This window comes from Rhamphochromis sp. 'chilingali' (genome assembly GCF_963969265.1).
Source record: "Rhamphochromis sp. 'chilingali' genome assembly, chromosome: 18".
Classification (NCBI taxonomy): Eukaryota; Metazoa; Chordata; class Actinopteri; order Cichliformes; family Cichlidae; genus Rhamphochromis; species Rhamphochromis sp. 'chilingali'.
Genome location: NC_137945.1, coordinates 20,715,200 through 20,732,028, shown reverse-complemented (window position 1 = coordinate 20,732,028; position 16,829 = coordinate 20,715,200). Strand labels below are relative to the sequence as shown.

The following is a 16,829-nucleotide window of genomic DNA, read 5'->3' as shown; positions in this document are numbered from 1 at the left end:
GCACACCTCTCCAACGTGCCAGACGCCATCGAATGTGAGCATTTGCCCACACAAGTCTGTTACGGCGACGAGCTGGAGTCAGGTCAAGACCCCGATGAGGACGACGGGCATGCAGTTGAGCGTCCCTGAGACGGTTTCTGACAGTTTGTGCAGAAATTGTTTGGTTGTGCAAACCAATTGTTCCAGCAGCTGTCTGGGTGGCTGGTCTCAGACGATCTTGGAGGTGAACCTGCTGGATGTGGAGGTCCTGGGCTGGTGTGGTTACACGAGGTCTGCGGTTGTGAGGCCGGTTGGATGTGCTGCCATATTCTCTGAAACGCCTGTGGAGACGGCTTATGGTTGAGAAATGAACATTCAATGCACGGGCGACAGATCTGGTTGACATTCCTGCTGTCAGCATGCCAGTTGCACGCTCCCTCATTGCTTGTGGCATCTGTGGCATTTTGCTGTGAGACAAAACTGCACATTCCAGGGTGGCCTTTTGTTGTGGGCAGTCTGAGATACACCTGTGCACTACTCATGATGTCAGATCAGCATCCTGATGTGGCACACCTGTGAGGTGGGATGGATTATCTCAATATGGCAGATGTGCCCACTACCACACATTTGGACTGATTTGTGACCACTGTTTAGGAGGGATGGTTATATTGTGTATCTGGAATGAATTTTAGGTCTCTACGTCCATCCCATGGGGAATGGGAGCAGTAACAAAGGTGTTGCGTTTATATTTTTGTTGAGTGTGTATGTATGTGTGTATATATATATATATATATATATATATATATATATATATATATATATACACATACATACACAGTTGCATAACTGTCCACCAGTGTCAGGCAAAGTCATGTTGAAATATTTGGCCACTTTTCCATACAAAATATGTTCAGCTTCAAGATGATTAATGGTCGCCTTAAATGTAGGGCTGGGTATCGTCACTGATTTCTAGAATCGATTTGATCCACGATTTGATTCAATCCGATTCTATTCGATTTGAATCTGGTAAATTTAGCCTCAGACAGTCAGAAATATTATAATTCTGATCACGTGTCAGTGCATTTCCATATTTTTATTTCTATAAAAAGAAAGCTGAGACTTTCGAGACTTTATCAAAGGTGTAAGCATCACAGCAGATGCCTTTGTGTCAAAGTAACTGAGGATAAAACACAGAAAAACATGAAGGCAACTTTCTTGGCCTGGGATTTTACAAAAAATATTCTGCAGTAGATCAAAAACGAAAGAAAACCATTAATCAACATATGAACATTATGCTGCTGAAGTGAAGCAGAGCAAAGTTACAGCGGTTTTATTAGAGACACAGCTAAGCGTTTTGCAAGTTTGCATAATTTTAAAAAGTTTACATTTGTTCAGTAGCCTATTGAACAGCAGAAATGAGGCTTTCTTTTCGGAAGCAAGTAAAAGGAAAAAACAGCGGTCGACAGCGCTGTAAACAACTTGTGTGTAATAAGCAAGCAAATAATGCAGAAAACAGATTTTTAGACGGGAAACTGTTCTTGAAGTACAGAGAGAGAGACAGCTACCTCTGCATGAAATGTGATTTTATCGTGGTGGAAGCAAAAGAGCAAAAGTAAGAGGGAATTCATGACGATGTTTATGTGAAGTGAATTTTGGATCTTCTTTTGCTGCTGGTTCATTCAATATTGTTTGGAGAGAGATAAAACCTGCAGCTTCAGAATAAGCACAAAAAGGGCATAAACACGAAGCGCTGACCCGCTGAAACATTAGAATCAGCGAGCTGTCGGCTTTCAGCTTCAGCTGTCCCTTATATTCCCTGCAATATTTATTTCAAATTCAAATTCGGGCTTTAACTAGGCTGTTCCATAATCCTTCTTTCTTTTTTTCTTTTCAAACTATTCCTTAGCGGATATGAAAGTGTGCTTAGAATCATTATCCTATCCACTTCTTGTTCAACTTCAGCATGGAGACAGATGGCCTATTATCTTCAAGTAGTTTTGGATATGAAGCAGAATTCATAGATGATCAAAGACCAGTCCCTGAGGCGGTGAAACAAGCCCAAACTACAGCATTTCCACCACCATGTGTCCCAACTGCCATGAAATTATCCTAAAAGGCTGCCTTTGGTTTGTGCCCAAGTATCAACTGCCATTATAGCTTGGATTGATCTATCCACAGGTTATTATTTCAAAGCTCTTTGGCTTTGTTTTAATTTCCTAACCATTTTATTTTTTCTAATATAATTTTTATAAATGCAGGTTAATTTTTTTATAGTCTTTTCCCAGTTGCAGAAACACGCACATTTGAGACCAACTTTGCAGGAATTAATGTACCTGCAGATCCTGTGATACATTTTTCATGTTCTTGGAGACTCCTTCTTGCATCAGAAAGTTTGCTCCTGGGCTGAAGTTGCTAAAGCAACTAATGCTGCACAAATTGGGACATTTGAAATCTATGCTACTTTTAGATGATATTCCTCAAAGTGGAATGCTTAATTTCTCCGGCTCCATACATACATAACCATTTTTTCTGAAGGCCTTGTATAAGTGTGCATATGTGTCAAGCAGTAAAGCTGGGCAGGGAGTGCAGGAGAGCTGAGAGAGTGAAGTGGTTACTTAAGTTGAGAACAACTTGAAACAATTTTGTATATATTCTTATATATTTTTGTACACCACCAAAATGGATTTTAAATTAAACATCATAACAGGCAAACATGCACACTTTCAGCTTTAGCCTAAAGTGTTTACAAAAGTATAACATTAACTGTTTAAGAATCACAACCATTTTTATACATAGGCATAATCACTCATTTTCAGAAGCTCAAAAGTAATCGGACAACTGACTGGCAAACAGTTTCATATACACGTGAGCTCTGTTCCCTTAAAAACAAATTAAGCAGATAAAAGATCTGGAGCTGATTCTAAGTGTTGAATTTTCATATGGTAGCAGTTTGCTGGAACTTTCAATATGAAGTCCAATTGATGTAATTAAAGGTCATCATTAGCTTGAAAAACCTAAATAAACCCATCAGAGATATTGCAAACACATGATGTGGCCACAACAATGGCCAAATCAACAATCTGTTACATTCTTAGGAAAAAAGAAATGCAATGGTCATCTCAGCAGCACCAAGAGGTTTGAAAGACCAAGGGAGACAACTAAAGCAAATGAGAACAATTAAACCAGGTCACTTATTTTTCCTGATGACACAACTATTGATAGAACTAGCAGACTTTTGATAGAAATCTCTGATCAGATGGATAATGACCCAAAGCATACTGCAAAAGCAACCCAAGAGTTGCTCAAAGAAAAGAAACTAAATTGACTGACTTGGCCATTGAAGATCTGATAAATGTTCCACCCAATGCAGCATGCTTTTCAATTATAAAATACACAACTGAATGCAACAAAGACACACAAACAAGTAACAAATGAAGGTAGCTGCAGTAAAGGCCAAGCAGAACATACGTCTTTAAAATTGGGGTAGTATGTATAAAATTAAAGCCGAGAGTCATAACTTCAATGACATCTTTGGGGGTTTTTTTTTGTCAAATCCACTGTGGTAGCGTACAGAAGCACAGCTACTAAAAATGTGCATTTGTGTAAATACTGTAGATACGATTATAGGCTTATTTTTTATATGTGCGTGTAGGGCTGTTCGATATAACGACATATCGGATGACGATATAAAAACGTCTATCGTTTCATTTTACGCTATCGTTTGTTTTGTGGTGTCGCAAAATAAACTGTTTACGGCAATATTTTTTCATTGTTTTGATGGTCACTGTAGTGGCTATATTAATTTCTTGAAGTTCACTCTTTCTCTTATATTTAATATAACCACACTACGGATGGAAAAGCGCCTGTTTTTATGCCTTGTCGTTAGCAACAATGATGGTAAAACCATCGCTTGTCCGCTTGTTTATTTTCCACATAAACCTTTCACAATAAAGCTCAAGATGGATACATACACACACACACACACACACACACACACACACACACACACACACACACACACACACACACACACACACACACACACACAAACATATATACACTCATCCCCCCTCCCCCTCCAAACGCCTTCTACGCTTATTCCCCTCCGATAGATCAAGGAGACCAGCGCTTATGCTGCAGGGGTGGATGCACTGTCTACACTGGCTGTCTCTCACCCTTTACCCATCCCTGTTGCTTGTCATGTGTTTCTTTGGTGCATTAAGAGTTTTTTCATGTGCTATGTGCAGAGGTGTTTTTTCTCAAACTGTTTTTTGCTCCAACAGGGAGATCAAACTGATCTGGAGCTGGAAAAACTTCACGCAAGTCGAGCTGCCCGAGATTCACAGAATTTACAGAAAATGTTACATTTTTGTGATTTATATCGTTATCGGGACGATAGATGTTTTATATCGGGATATGAGATTTTGGTCATATCGCACAGCCCTATGTGCGTGCATGCTTTGCCCATTTGTAATTACACTGCAGAAAACTACTGCAGTGTGCCTTTGTCAGCCAAAAAGGCCTTTTTTATTACCTTGTTTACTTGACAACAGTGCACTATTACTTCAGTGTATTCAATGTTCTTCATCACTTAAAGGAACTAAGCCATAACTTGTGCTTTAGTTCATAACAGGAGCACAAATTGCCAAACCAAATATGTCATAACTGACTTTCTCCCTCAGGAGTTGCAGTTAAAACAAAACAAAGTGCTGAGATTGAGGTTATTTCAACATCTGGCAGACGCCCCCACATGCAGAGACATCACCTAACTGTTAACAACACTTGGTAAACAAACTCCACTCTTAACATGATACAGATATTGTTACTCTGTGATTTTTCTTTGTGTTAACATATCGCAAGAATGAAACTGCTGAGCAAGTTAGCTTTTAGCAACCGTTACTCAAACCAGAGTCAAAAAAGGGCTGTTTTTATCTACATACCAATAGCCTACACATTTAATGTTTTATAGCACTATGCCCGTGTCAACCTGTGTGTCAGAGTGGATCATCTACACTCAATGACCAAGGTATACCATGGTAGTACCGGGTTAGGCCCGCTTTTGCCTGTAGAACTGCCTTAATTCAGGGTTTTAGAATGGTACCTGCTGTTGTAGCTGATTTCCTTCAAAGTTAGATGTGTTTTGCATTCGTAGATGTGCTTCTGCATATCTTTTAGAAAGTGGTTATTTGAGTTACTGTTGCCTTAATATCAACTTCTAGCAGTCTGGATATTCTCCTCTGACCTCTGGCATCAATAAGGCATTTTCACTCAGAGAACTGCTGCTCACTGGATATTTTCTCTCTTTCACCCTATTCTCTGCAAAATCCCAGTAGATCAGCAGTTTCTATGAAATACGCAGACCAGCCTGTTTCCTCCCCATTCTGATGCTCGGTTTCAACTTCAGCAACTTCAGTCTTTACCTAAATGCATAGAGTTTCTGCAATGTGTAATTAGGTGTATCTGACAAGGTGGCCAAAGAGCACGTGTGTTTTTGAACAACAGTGGAGGTCTGCAGGACAAAGTAAGGGGATTTGGAGATGTGAGACAATCTGTCATTACCACCTGTCACTTTTAGTGCAAATTATTATTCAATAATAAATCCACAGAACACTTATGTATTTTCTTATTTAAGTGTGACCTCTTACCTGCAACAGTAAAGCCCCAAATTCATCTGTGATGTCCTCCATACCCGTATTATAGCTTAGTTCTAAATTCTTGACACTGTGACAAAAATACAGGACACGGAATCTTAAAAAAATAACAAATACTGAAAAAAGAATGCAGAACAATGAGAAGAGGATGAAAGAAACAAAACAAAACACTGTATTGTGTTTCAACGTCCAATGACACACCGGCTTGCTCAATCTTCGCTTTCCATCATCACTTCTGTTGTGGCAGCTACGCATATCAAAGACTACACAACTGTATGAATTTTTATTTGTTCATATTTCATGTTTGTTTACTAAAAACAAACCAGTAAGCGGAGCAAGGAAACTCTCATGGCTCAATGAAGAAAACTTCACAAGCTGATTTTATACATTTGGTCACTTCTCTTTACTGGTTGGCTAGGAGACGAGGAGTAAGCAAAAAAAGAAACAAACACAAAAAACCCCACTTCCATTTATTAAGGATAACAACCAAAGAAAGACTAAAGAAAGTAGAAATAGGGGATTGAGAAGAAATGAGCTAACTAAACAGAGCTGTGAGAGGATAAACAGACCAGCAGACCTATCAGACTTGGGGACACACATACACATGTGCGCTTCTTAGAGAGGAAAACACATGTAAACAGCAATTGAATTCACACACAGAAGAACTAGCTGCCCACAAACACATTCACAGAGATACACACTTTTCAAAGCACTAACACACAAACATAACTACACATATATAAATATATATATATGTATGTAAACAAACACTAATCTACCCAGCATAATCCCATGGTAACATTTTTTTAGGGAGGATTTCAACCAACACAATATGAGATCAATTGAGTGCTAAGCTGTATGGAGGAAAAACATACGGGGGCTGATAGGGCGACTCTTCAAAGCCCAAACATCACAATGCCCAGTAATCTGCATATGTTATTACTTCATCTACATTTATAATTCATTAAATGAAAATCAGTGAATCTGAAAACAAAAGAATACGTATAAAACTATCATAAAAAAGTATTTTATATAACCCATGCCTATTCTAAGTGCTGAAAAGAACAAAAGGTCAAGTAAGAGTTATAGTGGGTAAAGAAAGATGGAAAAGCCTTGGGAAACAAACAGAAAAAGTCATCACCAGCAACTCTTACAGAGAGCCAAAAACTGATTGCCAGGCTCCTATCTCTTGCAGGCAAACAGACGGACAAACAGTGTGTGCCGGTTCAAAGGCAGATTACATATTAGCTGGGGGAGAAAAAAAAGAGCCCACGGAAAGGAAGGACAAAAGTATAGCTCCTCTTAAAGCCTGGCAGTGAGCAACAGAGTAAAAATGTGGCAACATGTGAATATGAGATGAATGGGTTTCTGTAGCTTAGCAATGTGAAGTGATTGGGGCGCTAGTGTGTGATTGGAGCAACACTTATTATGCTGTTAAAAATTCTACTAAAAGGACAAAAAGAAACAGAGAAAGGTCAAGAGGAAGGCAGCGTCAAAAGATAATGTTCTAGGACAGTGCTCGTCTTAACAATCATCACTATTAGCATTTTTAAATTAAAAACTGTGCTGTTTACTAAATTACTAACATTATGGACATTCTGTTGGCATTTTGGGAGTCAGGCTGGAAACTGAATGAATCTCTGGATCGTGTTATTGTCTGCGTGTCTGGCTCTGCAGCAGCAAACTGGGCATGAGGCGCTGAGCAGCCTGTTTAGCTCATTTCAGAGTAGTGCATATCAGCTTGTTGGGAAATGTTTTTACACTTTGAAAAAGATCACAACAAAAGTGAAGTATTTCATATTTTAAGACAGCCAAATCTCACTTTGCATTTTCTGTGTAGGTGTAATGCTATTCCAATGATATTTTTCAGCAGCTATTTCTTCGGGGGACGTTGAGTGAGCATGGATGGTCTTTTCAGGCAAAGAGATTGTTTCATATCCATACACCCACACGCATTCACTACAGGGATTTGCCACAAGAAAACCGACAGTAAAACACTACTGACCTCTGAGCACCTGATCTTAAGTACCTGAAGACTGAATGCCTTACTTAAGGGCACAAAACTGAGGGAGACGTGAGCCTTGCTTATTTCTTTTACCCGGTGCTACATCTGCAGCCAGTTAATGTCATAAAAACTGTTAGTGAAATGAAATAAAAAAAACAATTGTTTCTGAAAGTGATATGTAGATGAAATGTGACTTTAATAAAGCAATATGGACTAAAGCATATGCATTATGCTCATATGAACATTTTTAGCACAGGGGTACCTATCAAGCCCAATTATCGCCAAATAATCACCAAATAATACTATAGTTTGCTAATCTGATCAGTGCAAACAACAGATTAGGATTTTATGTCCGTAATACTGCCCAATACATCTGCCCAACATGGACTTTGACCTTGGCATTAGGGATATTTGGATAAGCTTTTGCCACCTGCATCCAGGACTTTATGCTGTCTTATAGGACTGGAGTTTAACAGTCATTTTGATAAATTCAGAAGAAAGTGTTTTCCAAAATGTCAAAGAATTCCTTTAAAATATAAACCATAAATATCAGAAGTAAGTCAGAACCATATATGAGCTGTGTGGCATTTACCTGTAGCTGTCGCTTCTGAATCTCCTCCACCATGATTGCAAGACATTTGGTGTAGTCCGTAAGATCCTGGTCAGCTGTTTCTATCAGCTTGCACCCCTACACACGCACAAATATCAATATATTAAAAACAAATCACAAAAAAACAAGCAGGCAACAAAACACAATCCAACAGATGTACATAAACATAGATAGTGTAACAAATACCTAAGATAAGGGATAGGGGGATAACAGAAAAACTGAAAGCGATAGGGAGATGGAGAGAGGTATAAATCAGTGTTTTACTGTTGTCTGGCTGTCTTTGGCTTGTGTTGCTGAATAATGTAGAGGTTCCAGTCAGTGGCCCTAAACTACAACAACCATGCTCCGGCTTACTTTCCTTCTGTCTCTTTCTCTCTCTCCACAGTGTCACTTTCCTCCAAAACACAGCGACTTTGCTACTTTACTGACACGCGCGCACACACACACACACACACACACACACACACACACACATACACGCGCGCAGTCATATCAAACTTGTTCGCTGTGCTCTGTTTGATCCCATCCATCCTCCCTCTCCTCCCCTCCTCTTCCACCAACCCTCCACCCCCCATCTCTCCCTCCCTCCCTTGCTGATGCTTTTCTGTTTTCTCCCTCCCATTTATGCAGAATTATTCACCGTTTGCCAGAAATCTCTGAAGGAACAGCTCGCATTTTCCCATATTTCTGCTTCAAAGGCATTACCATAACAGACTGTTTTTCTCTCACCCCCCTCAAAAAAAGGCATTTCTCTCTTTTTTTTTCCAGACAACCTGTGTGATTTTTGTGAAAAGGGTCTAATATTACAGATAGCTACAGAGAGAGCCGGGGGAATCGTGAGAAGAGAAAAAAGGAGAGAGAAACAGCTGAAGACATCAAATAATCTGTGATGGGTGCCTAATCATGTGTGTGTTGTGTGTACGTGTGATGATACCGAATCTGCATTTCAAACTGTAAACGGTGTGCATCAGTAGCATCTGATCAAAGTGACACAGCACAAAGATCGCACAGGCACTGTATTTTGTTTTCTCTAAGGTGTGGGTGTGTGTATGCATGTCTGACTTGCCCTGTATTAATTATTTATTGAACAGCGCTTGTGGGTTGACATTTTGCTTGCTATAAACAATGGAAAGTCCCCTTCATGAAATCATTTGCATTTTATTTTTATGACCTTGAATAGTTGAATCTAAATATGCCTACATGTACAAATTTCTTGCACAGTGAGGTACACAGGGAGTAAAGGCTACAACGAAGAATGTCAAAGGGGGACTCTGGAGAAGCACTTTCTTGTACCTGGACCGTGTTATGTTAAATCTGCAAACTTAGTCACCTACAAAAAATGCAGATTGCTTTGTCCATTTCCAATATCCTCATCCAAAGTTTAATCTTTATGTGTAGCTAACCCTTTTCAAATGTTATTTTTGTGCATTTATCCCGTTTCTAGTAGTTTTGTATGGATTTTTTTATCATTAGTATTATAATATTTCATGATCACTGATTAATGAAGACTTTTTAAAATATAGTGTTGATTTTTAGCAATGATTAATTTGAAAAAGTGAAGAAGATGCTCCTCCATCTAAGAATCCATCCTCTTAACTGTTAAGGCCTCAGTTAGGACTGATTGGCTGCCTTGCAATCACCGGTTACTTGAGTGTTCCCCTGAATGGTTGTGAGTGGTTGCTGGTAGTTGCAGTGAAATCACTTGATAAGCCCCACACATCCAGGCTCAAAGGCCAGTCAGTGACCCTGGTAACCACCGGTTGCTAGGGAAAAATGTATATTACCTGACTGGATGGTGAGTAAGTTGTTTGCTGTCACTACGTGGAATTAATAACAAAGAGGTGTACGGTGCTGCACTAAAAACCTGCACAGCTGTAGCCTGTTGGAAAGATGCCAATGTGTCTGCAAACATTTGGCAACTATTTGCTAGGTGGTTGTGAAACAGTGAAGACTGAAAACTGGTAGTTTAGATTGTTTTTCTTACTGCTGAAACCAACATGTTTCAAAAGATCTAATATTTACTCTGAAGGCAAACGGGCTCTATTTCACGTTTGTGTTGCATTTCTTCGAGTTTCACTATTGCTCAGTGCTAAGTTTTTAAGTATTTGCAGACAAGTTGGCATTTTCCATGCAGACTACGGCTAACCGTGGCATTGTGCTAGCGACCCAAACAAATACAAGCACCCTATTTGCAACTGGCAACAGTCGACAATCTCCAAGAGTCACTTTCCAAGCATTCAGGGAATACACATTTTTCCCATGAGACAGGACATTGCTGAAATCATTCTCCAAGCTTGTGTGACCCAAACGTTATCAAATTCAGGGTCGTGAAGGGACTGGAGACTATCGCTACTGAGACTGGGCAAGAGGTGTGGAACACCTACTGGTTAATTTTGAAAACATTTGTGTGGGATGTGATGTATGACTCCGAAAATATTTAGTAAATGCGAGTGTGTGAGATTCAACCCAAAGATAAATTTGTATTTATAAATGCTAAGAGGCAAGTGCTCATAGAAATGATTACATTTTCCTTCAAATATAGGTCACCTGTGTCGTGCACACCTATATCATCACAGAGAGTAGACTTTCAGCTGTGCACTAAGCCAGGAGGTTGATCCTCTCTTTAGCCCAGGGGGCACAAGCAGAATTCTAAATTTTGACTTGCCAGGTGACAGGATGGTTTTCCACTTTGCCTCAGTTTATCTGATGCAGGCACGAACTGTGTTCAGTGAAAATTGGCTTTGAAGCTGTTCCTGAACCCTATCGGATATTTTCACTACAGAATCACGTCTGTCACATCTAATGCCAGGCCCAAAAGCGCAGCCATTCAGTGACCTCGTCTCCTGCATGATCTCAAGATTCTCTGAATAGATTACTATCATGTAGTTAAGCTGAGCATCTTCACAGCCTATGTAATTTTGCATTACTCTTGAAAAATGATTTTGTTTCTCTTTTTCTTACTCTTAAGAACATTAGTTTTTTTCACAGAGTGATAAATTTCTTTCTATCTTCACTTCTACAAGCCTCTTTTCAGAAGTGACAGATACAATGCTTAAAATACAGAATAAACTGCTGAATGTCTCCCTGTGTGTTAATGGCTGGGTGTGGTGATTTGAGTGGTCAGTAAGAAGAAAAATGCATTTAACATTTACCATATACAAATTACCGTACTAGGCTTTTTAGACAAACCAGCTGCTCCAGATGTTGAACTAGGCTACCCTTTGTTTCTTGGACTAATCCACTATAATTTCTAAGCAACTACCTTTTTTTCTTTGTACATCCAGATGCTACAACATGTGTTATGGACTCTCCCTACAATCCTACTTCTTCTGTATGAACACCTGTAGGTATAAGAGTGCGTGCAAGTTTTGTTCCACTTACCTTGTCTGCATAGAAAGCTTTGACCTCTGCTGTAATGGAATCAAAATCCCCACTGATATAGTCGGGGAGAAAGCTGGATATAAGGACAGAAAGATGGGGGTTAGTGAAAAAGACAGCGGGTTAAGATTGCAAGAATGACAGAGCCAAGAAGTGAGAGTTAGAGATGGAAAAGAGAAAGGACACTGCGGCATGTGTCAGCTCTTTGATCTGTGCAGCGAGGGAGAAGAGTGACGCCGCCGGGACAGACGAAGAGACATGGAAACTGACAGGGTGAATCTCTGTGGCACCGAGCCTGGCCCTGTCACACACACACACGGCTGACAGAAGATATACATAGATTGATGGGAAGGTACACCCAAACAAACGTGGCAGAATACAGAAGCAAAAGTTCATGTTGATACTGTGATAGTTAGGTGCATAAATGCAAACGCATCAACAACAGATTGGATGCAAATTACTCATTAGTCACATCTAATAAACAGATCACTGAGTTGGTGTCCTTCTCACACGCGCAAGCAAACAGAGCATCATGTACATGGTGTTCAGATCTTGAAATATTCCAGCACACGGGATGAGTAGATTCTCCATTAGAACTGTGCATCAGTTTTAATAAACAGAGGTCACAGTGTAATTGGATGTTTTGACGCATAGGATCAAGTAAAGACTATGTTGCTCTGAACTGACATCAGTTATGTTTTAGAAAGGTATGTGGACTAATGATAGGAATCTGACAGAGCACACAAATAAATTGCACGATAGTTGCTTTCAACTAAACTTCCCTTGTAAATCATTTAAGTCTAGTTGAGTTTCTATCTTTAAAGGAAAGTATCAACAAAAAAAGCACTGAATGAATGAATTGAACCATAAGTTAAGCTTCGTTTTAAAATTTTTCAATTAAGCTTGAAGAATAATCACCTCGACTTCCAACTTGTATTAATGCTGACAGCTTATTATTATGCATTTATTATGCATGAAACAAATGTAAAAAGAATGAAAATAAACCTGAGCTACTTTTGCCAATTTTATTCTTGAAAGTTTATGGTTTGGTTAAAGAAGAGCACTTTCTATATAGCCGCTTATAAATGTGGATACATGTCACAAATGCACAAACAGGCACAATAACTCTGAACTAACAGGATGCAGAAATAGCATGTTGATGCATGCAATTAAAATGATTAGTGCAAATAAAACTGGTCAGGAGTTTTGGGGAAATACGAGCGTGCTCAAAGTAAACTTTTATATGTATTTCATTCATACGAATTGAACTGTTTTCTGAGGCAACCTGCAATCCCCAGAGTGTAGGAATTAACAACCAGCCACTGCTGAATAGAAGATTCCTGCCGGAGAGTAACAGATAGCTCTCTGTTTATTCATTTGTGTGTATGTGTGTGTTTATGTGTATCGGGCAAAACCACGCAGGGATGCAGTGGCTGCTATCTAGAGGCATTAACAGGTCTGACATTACGATTTCATGGTTGGTTGGGTAGCGTGTTTGTGTTTGTTTGTGTGCATGTGCTCCTCTAGCAAGAGGCGAGAGCGATGTTCCAGTTGGTTGAAGAAAGAGATACATAAGGATTATTCCCTCCCTCCTCAGGATTCCCATTTACACCAACAAGATACAGGAAGACAAACACAGGAAATGTTTGCAATCTGCTGCCACATACATGCGCGCGCGCACACACACACACACACACACACACACACACACACACACACACACACACACACACACACACACACACACACACACAGGTTTAAAGACAAACAAGCACAATTCCAACTGAATAAGACAAAAAAAATATGATCAAGGAACAAATTTTTCATCTTGAGATAAACACACAAAATATGCATAAATAGCAGCAAATATGCAGGTACACACAACCAAAGGCTATTTCGCCTCCTTCTTATTATACAGAACGCCACAATTGCATCTTCATTCAGAAATAACCTTCATGTGACAGATGGAATGAGCTGTGACACTGGGTCTGATCAGAGCTTTACACAAACGCATACACACACACATGCACACACAACCACACGCACATTCCTTTGTGACCTGTGTGCATGACACCATCGGCGGAGAGTAATTGACCAGCCAAGATTCTAAATTCTGTATTTGTGTCTGTGCACATGAGGGTAAATGCTGTTTGCGTGTTTGTGTGTCTGCATGTTGTGCGCCTGACAGTCTTCACTTCCATATTAATGTTAACTGACACTTTAATTTGGATGGGAAATAGAGCATTTTACCACCAGTTTGTCTGAGCACCGAGTGGCAGGACTGGCTGTGTGACCTTTGCCTGTGTTTGTGTGTATCTCTTTGTCTGTCAGGCAGCTTGTGCGTCCCTCTCTCTCTGCATCGTCTGCCTGTTTTTTTTTTATCATGAACAAGTTCTCACATAATGCTCTTCTCTTCACGGTCTCTTCAAATCATCTCACACTTTTGCACTGCAGTTCTAACTTTTCCGCATAATTAAAGCGACTCTTCAATCTAAACACTGTCCTTAGAATCAACATCTAAGGACAGAAGAAACACCTTCTTTTTGGATAGATGTGTTATATTTTCCACCTTTCTTTTTCTGTCTTTGTTTTCTTCAAATTGGGTCTCACTGCTTCCATATGACCACTTAATTACAACCAAATGTTGTATATGTTATTTTATTTTCTTGTAGCTTTCACCCTCTCGTGAATCACAACATGATAAACACTCTTCTCCCTTTTTCAGGTCCTTTTCATCACTTGAGGAGATGTGGCTCTGATTACTCCTCTCATCTATCGCATCTCCCAATCAGAGTAGAAGAGATGATGAAGAGGTGGAGGAATTGCTTTGGATGACATCATTACATGCCGTATACATAAACAACCAAAACCAAAGCGGTATGACATGCATAGCACTAGATAGACTCACAATAGCTGATGTGATCAGTACACTCTCTTACACACACACACTTGCATACAAATGTGGACACATGACAAAAAACATTTGACAACAAATCACATGACATTTTTTGGTCAAGTGTTAAAATGGAACCTCAAAAATGACTCTTTGCTTAGAAGATAGGAGGGACAGATAGTGGACGATATAGGCACGGTGCTTTTAAATATGACAACAGGTTTTTTGTATTGTTTTAATTACCTTAACCAGACTGCTAAAAGGCTATTTTTACTATGATATGATATAATATCTTATAATATTTGTTAAGATGCACTGCCTTGTGGCGACAGAAAAGCAACAACCTAGGAAAGGCAAGGTATACAGAAGAGCATCTCTGAACACATGTTAAACCTTGAAGTAGATGGGTGATAGCAGCAGAAGACCACACCAGGTGCCACGCCTGTCAGCTAAAAGCTAGCAGGAGGGGCACCTTACAGTTTGCATGAGCTCAAAATTGGAAACTGGAAAATAGAAGATCATAAAAATGTTGCCTGATCTGATGAGACTGTCTCTGTTGCAACATTTGGATTGCTGGGTCAGAATTTGATGTGAACAACATAAAGCATGGATCCATCCTGCCTTGTACCAAAGGCTCAGGGTGCTGGTGGTATAATGGCATGGTGGAAAATTTTCTTGGCACAGTTGGGCCTCCTAATATCAACTGAATATAGCTGAGCATCTTTTAAATACCACAACCTACCTATAAATACATTATACTACCTACAATAGTACTGATGCTGACTACGTTCATCCCTTTATGACCACATATTTGATTGGCTGCTTCCGGCAGGATAATGCACCATGTCACAAAGTTTAAATCATCATGAACTAGTTTTTTGTGTATATACCTAAGTGCATAAACAAAGATGGGTTAATGTGAAGATATAAATTATTAGTTAGTAAAGACCAGTTGCATAATTCATCTTTATGTGGTCGATAACTATCTGGTTTCATAATGGGTAGTTATGCAAGCACAGGCCTTAAAAAAATCAATCAGTGTTAATAGAGTTCTTATTATCCCACTGCAGCAAAGATTCTAATTATCAAAACCTCAAAGCACGCGAGTGTGATCTTACTTGCATGTTGGTATACGTGTGTGTCTAACACATCTACGCATGTCTATATCGACACACCGCAAACCCTCCTGTCTCGACGTGGCATGATGCTGAAAGCATACATGTGTACATCTGAAAAATTAGATTTCTTTATGTGATTCAATTGTGTCTGATCCCAAAGTTAATAAGTTAAATATCTGCAGGCTTCTAATAACCACATACCTGTCATACCCAAACCACATCTTCTAGGTTTATTAACTCTCTGTATTACTCTTAGGGCTACTAGCTGTAGTATAAAAAAGGACAGTTGTAATTTTAATTATCCTTAATTGCTACAATTCTAATACAATAAACTTAACAAAATGTAGCACACCGCATTATGTAGAAACAGAAGTGCAAAGCTCTCATATTAAAAGGCAAAGCCCAGTTCCCTGTGCTCATCAACTCGACTCAGCATGTCAATTTCCAACACAGAGCAATAAACACTGGGGAGGATTTTCAATCAGTCTGTAATAGACAAACTCCATCAGGAGTGTAGCAGAATCGCAGGTGAAGACAGAGCCAGTTTTGCGTTACGAGTTATACGTAGTCCTGCTAAATAAATTGCTGGTATTTGACCCTGATTTGGTCAAAGAATACCTGAAACTCAACTAAACAGTTTCCAAATGTATGAATACAACCTACATTAAAAAAAACAGTAAAGGGACTATATAATATCAACATATTTGTCTTTTAAATCCTTTCTGATCACATCTGTATTAGAATTCAACCAACATGTGGTTTTGTCTACATCACACATGCAGGTACTTTCCTGTCAGGCACACATAAAGAATAAAAATCGTGAGGCGTCAGTGGAATGTAGAATATATGAAAATGAGAGAAATAAAATGAAAGGCTGTCAAAGATATCTATCCAACACTCAGGCTTATAAAAAAGTACTTCTGCTTTTGACAACTTCATTTGCTGAGGCGGACAGCATTATCTTCAACAAACCAAAATGAATAGACCTTGATATGGTGATATAACTACGCTATAAAATTCACTTTTACATACAGACTAGTCAAACAGAGACACAATAACACAAGCATATGTTCTCATATTTTATTAACATCACATACACCACTAGCTGCAAATGTTATAAACTGCTTGTGTTCAATTACCTCCATCCACATTTAGCCATACTCCTCAAGCTGTTCATCCAGCTCTTGGCATCATC

The 16,829-nt window shown here is 39.3% G+C and overlaps 1 protein-coding gene across 5 annotated transcripts in view; it reads right to left on the bottom strand.

The window, feature by feature from the left end:
* tpk1 (thiamin pyrophosphokinase 1) overlaps window positions 1-16,829 on the bottom strand; it is a 123,112-nt gene that overhangs the window by 55,679 nt on the left and 50,604 nt on the right. For all 5 annotated transcript variants that reach the window (XR_013969767.1, XR_013969768.1, XR_013969769.1 and 2 more), the window contains exons 5-6: window positions 11,627-11,699; window positions 8,228-8,323 (exon numbers count right to left, since the gene is read on the bottom strand). Coding sequence is in view for 2 of the 5 variants with exons in the window: in XM_080865729.1 (XP_080721855.1) it covers window positions 8,228-8,323; window positions 11,627-11,699 (169 nt within the window). In the remaining 3 variants the exon portion in view is untranslated. The remainder of the gene's footprint in view (window positions 1-8,227; window positions 8,324-11,626; window positions 11,700-16,829) is intronic.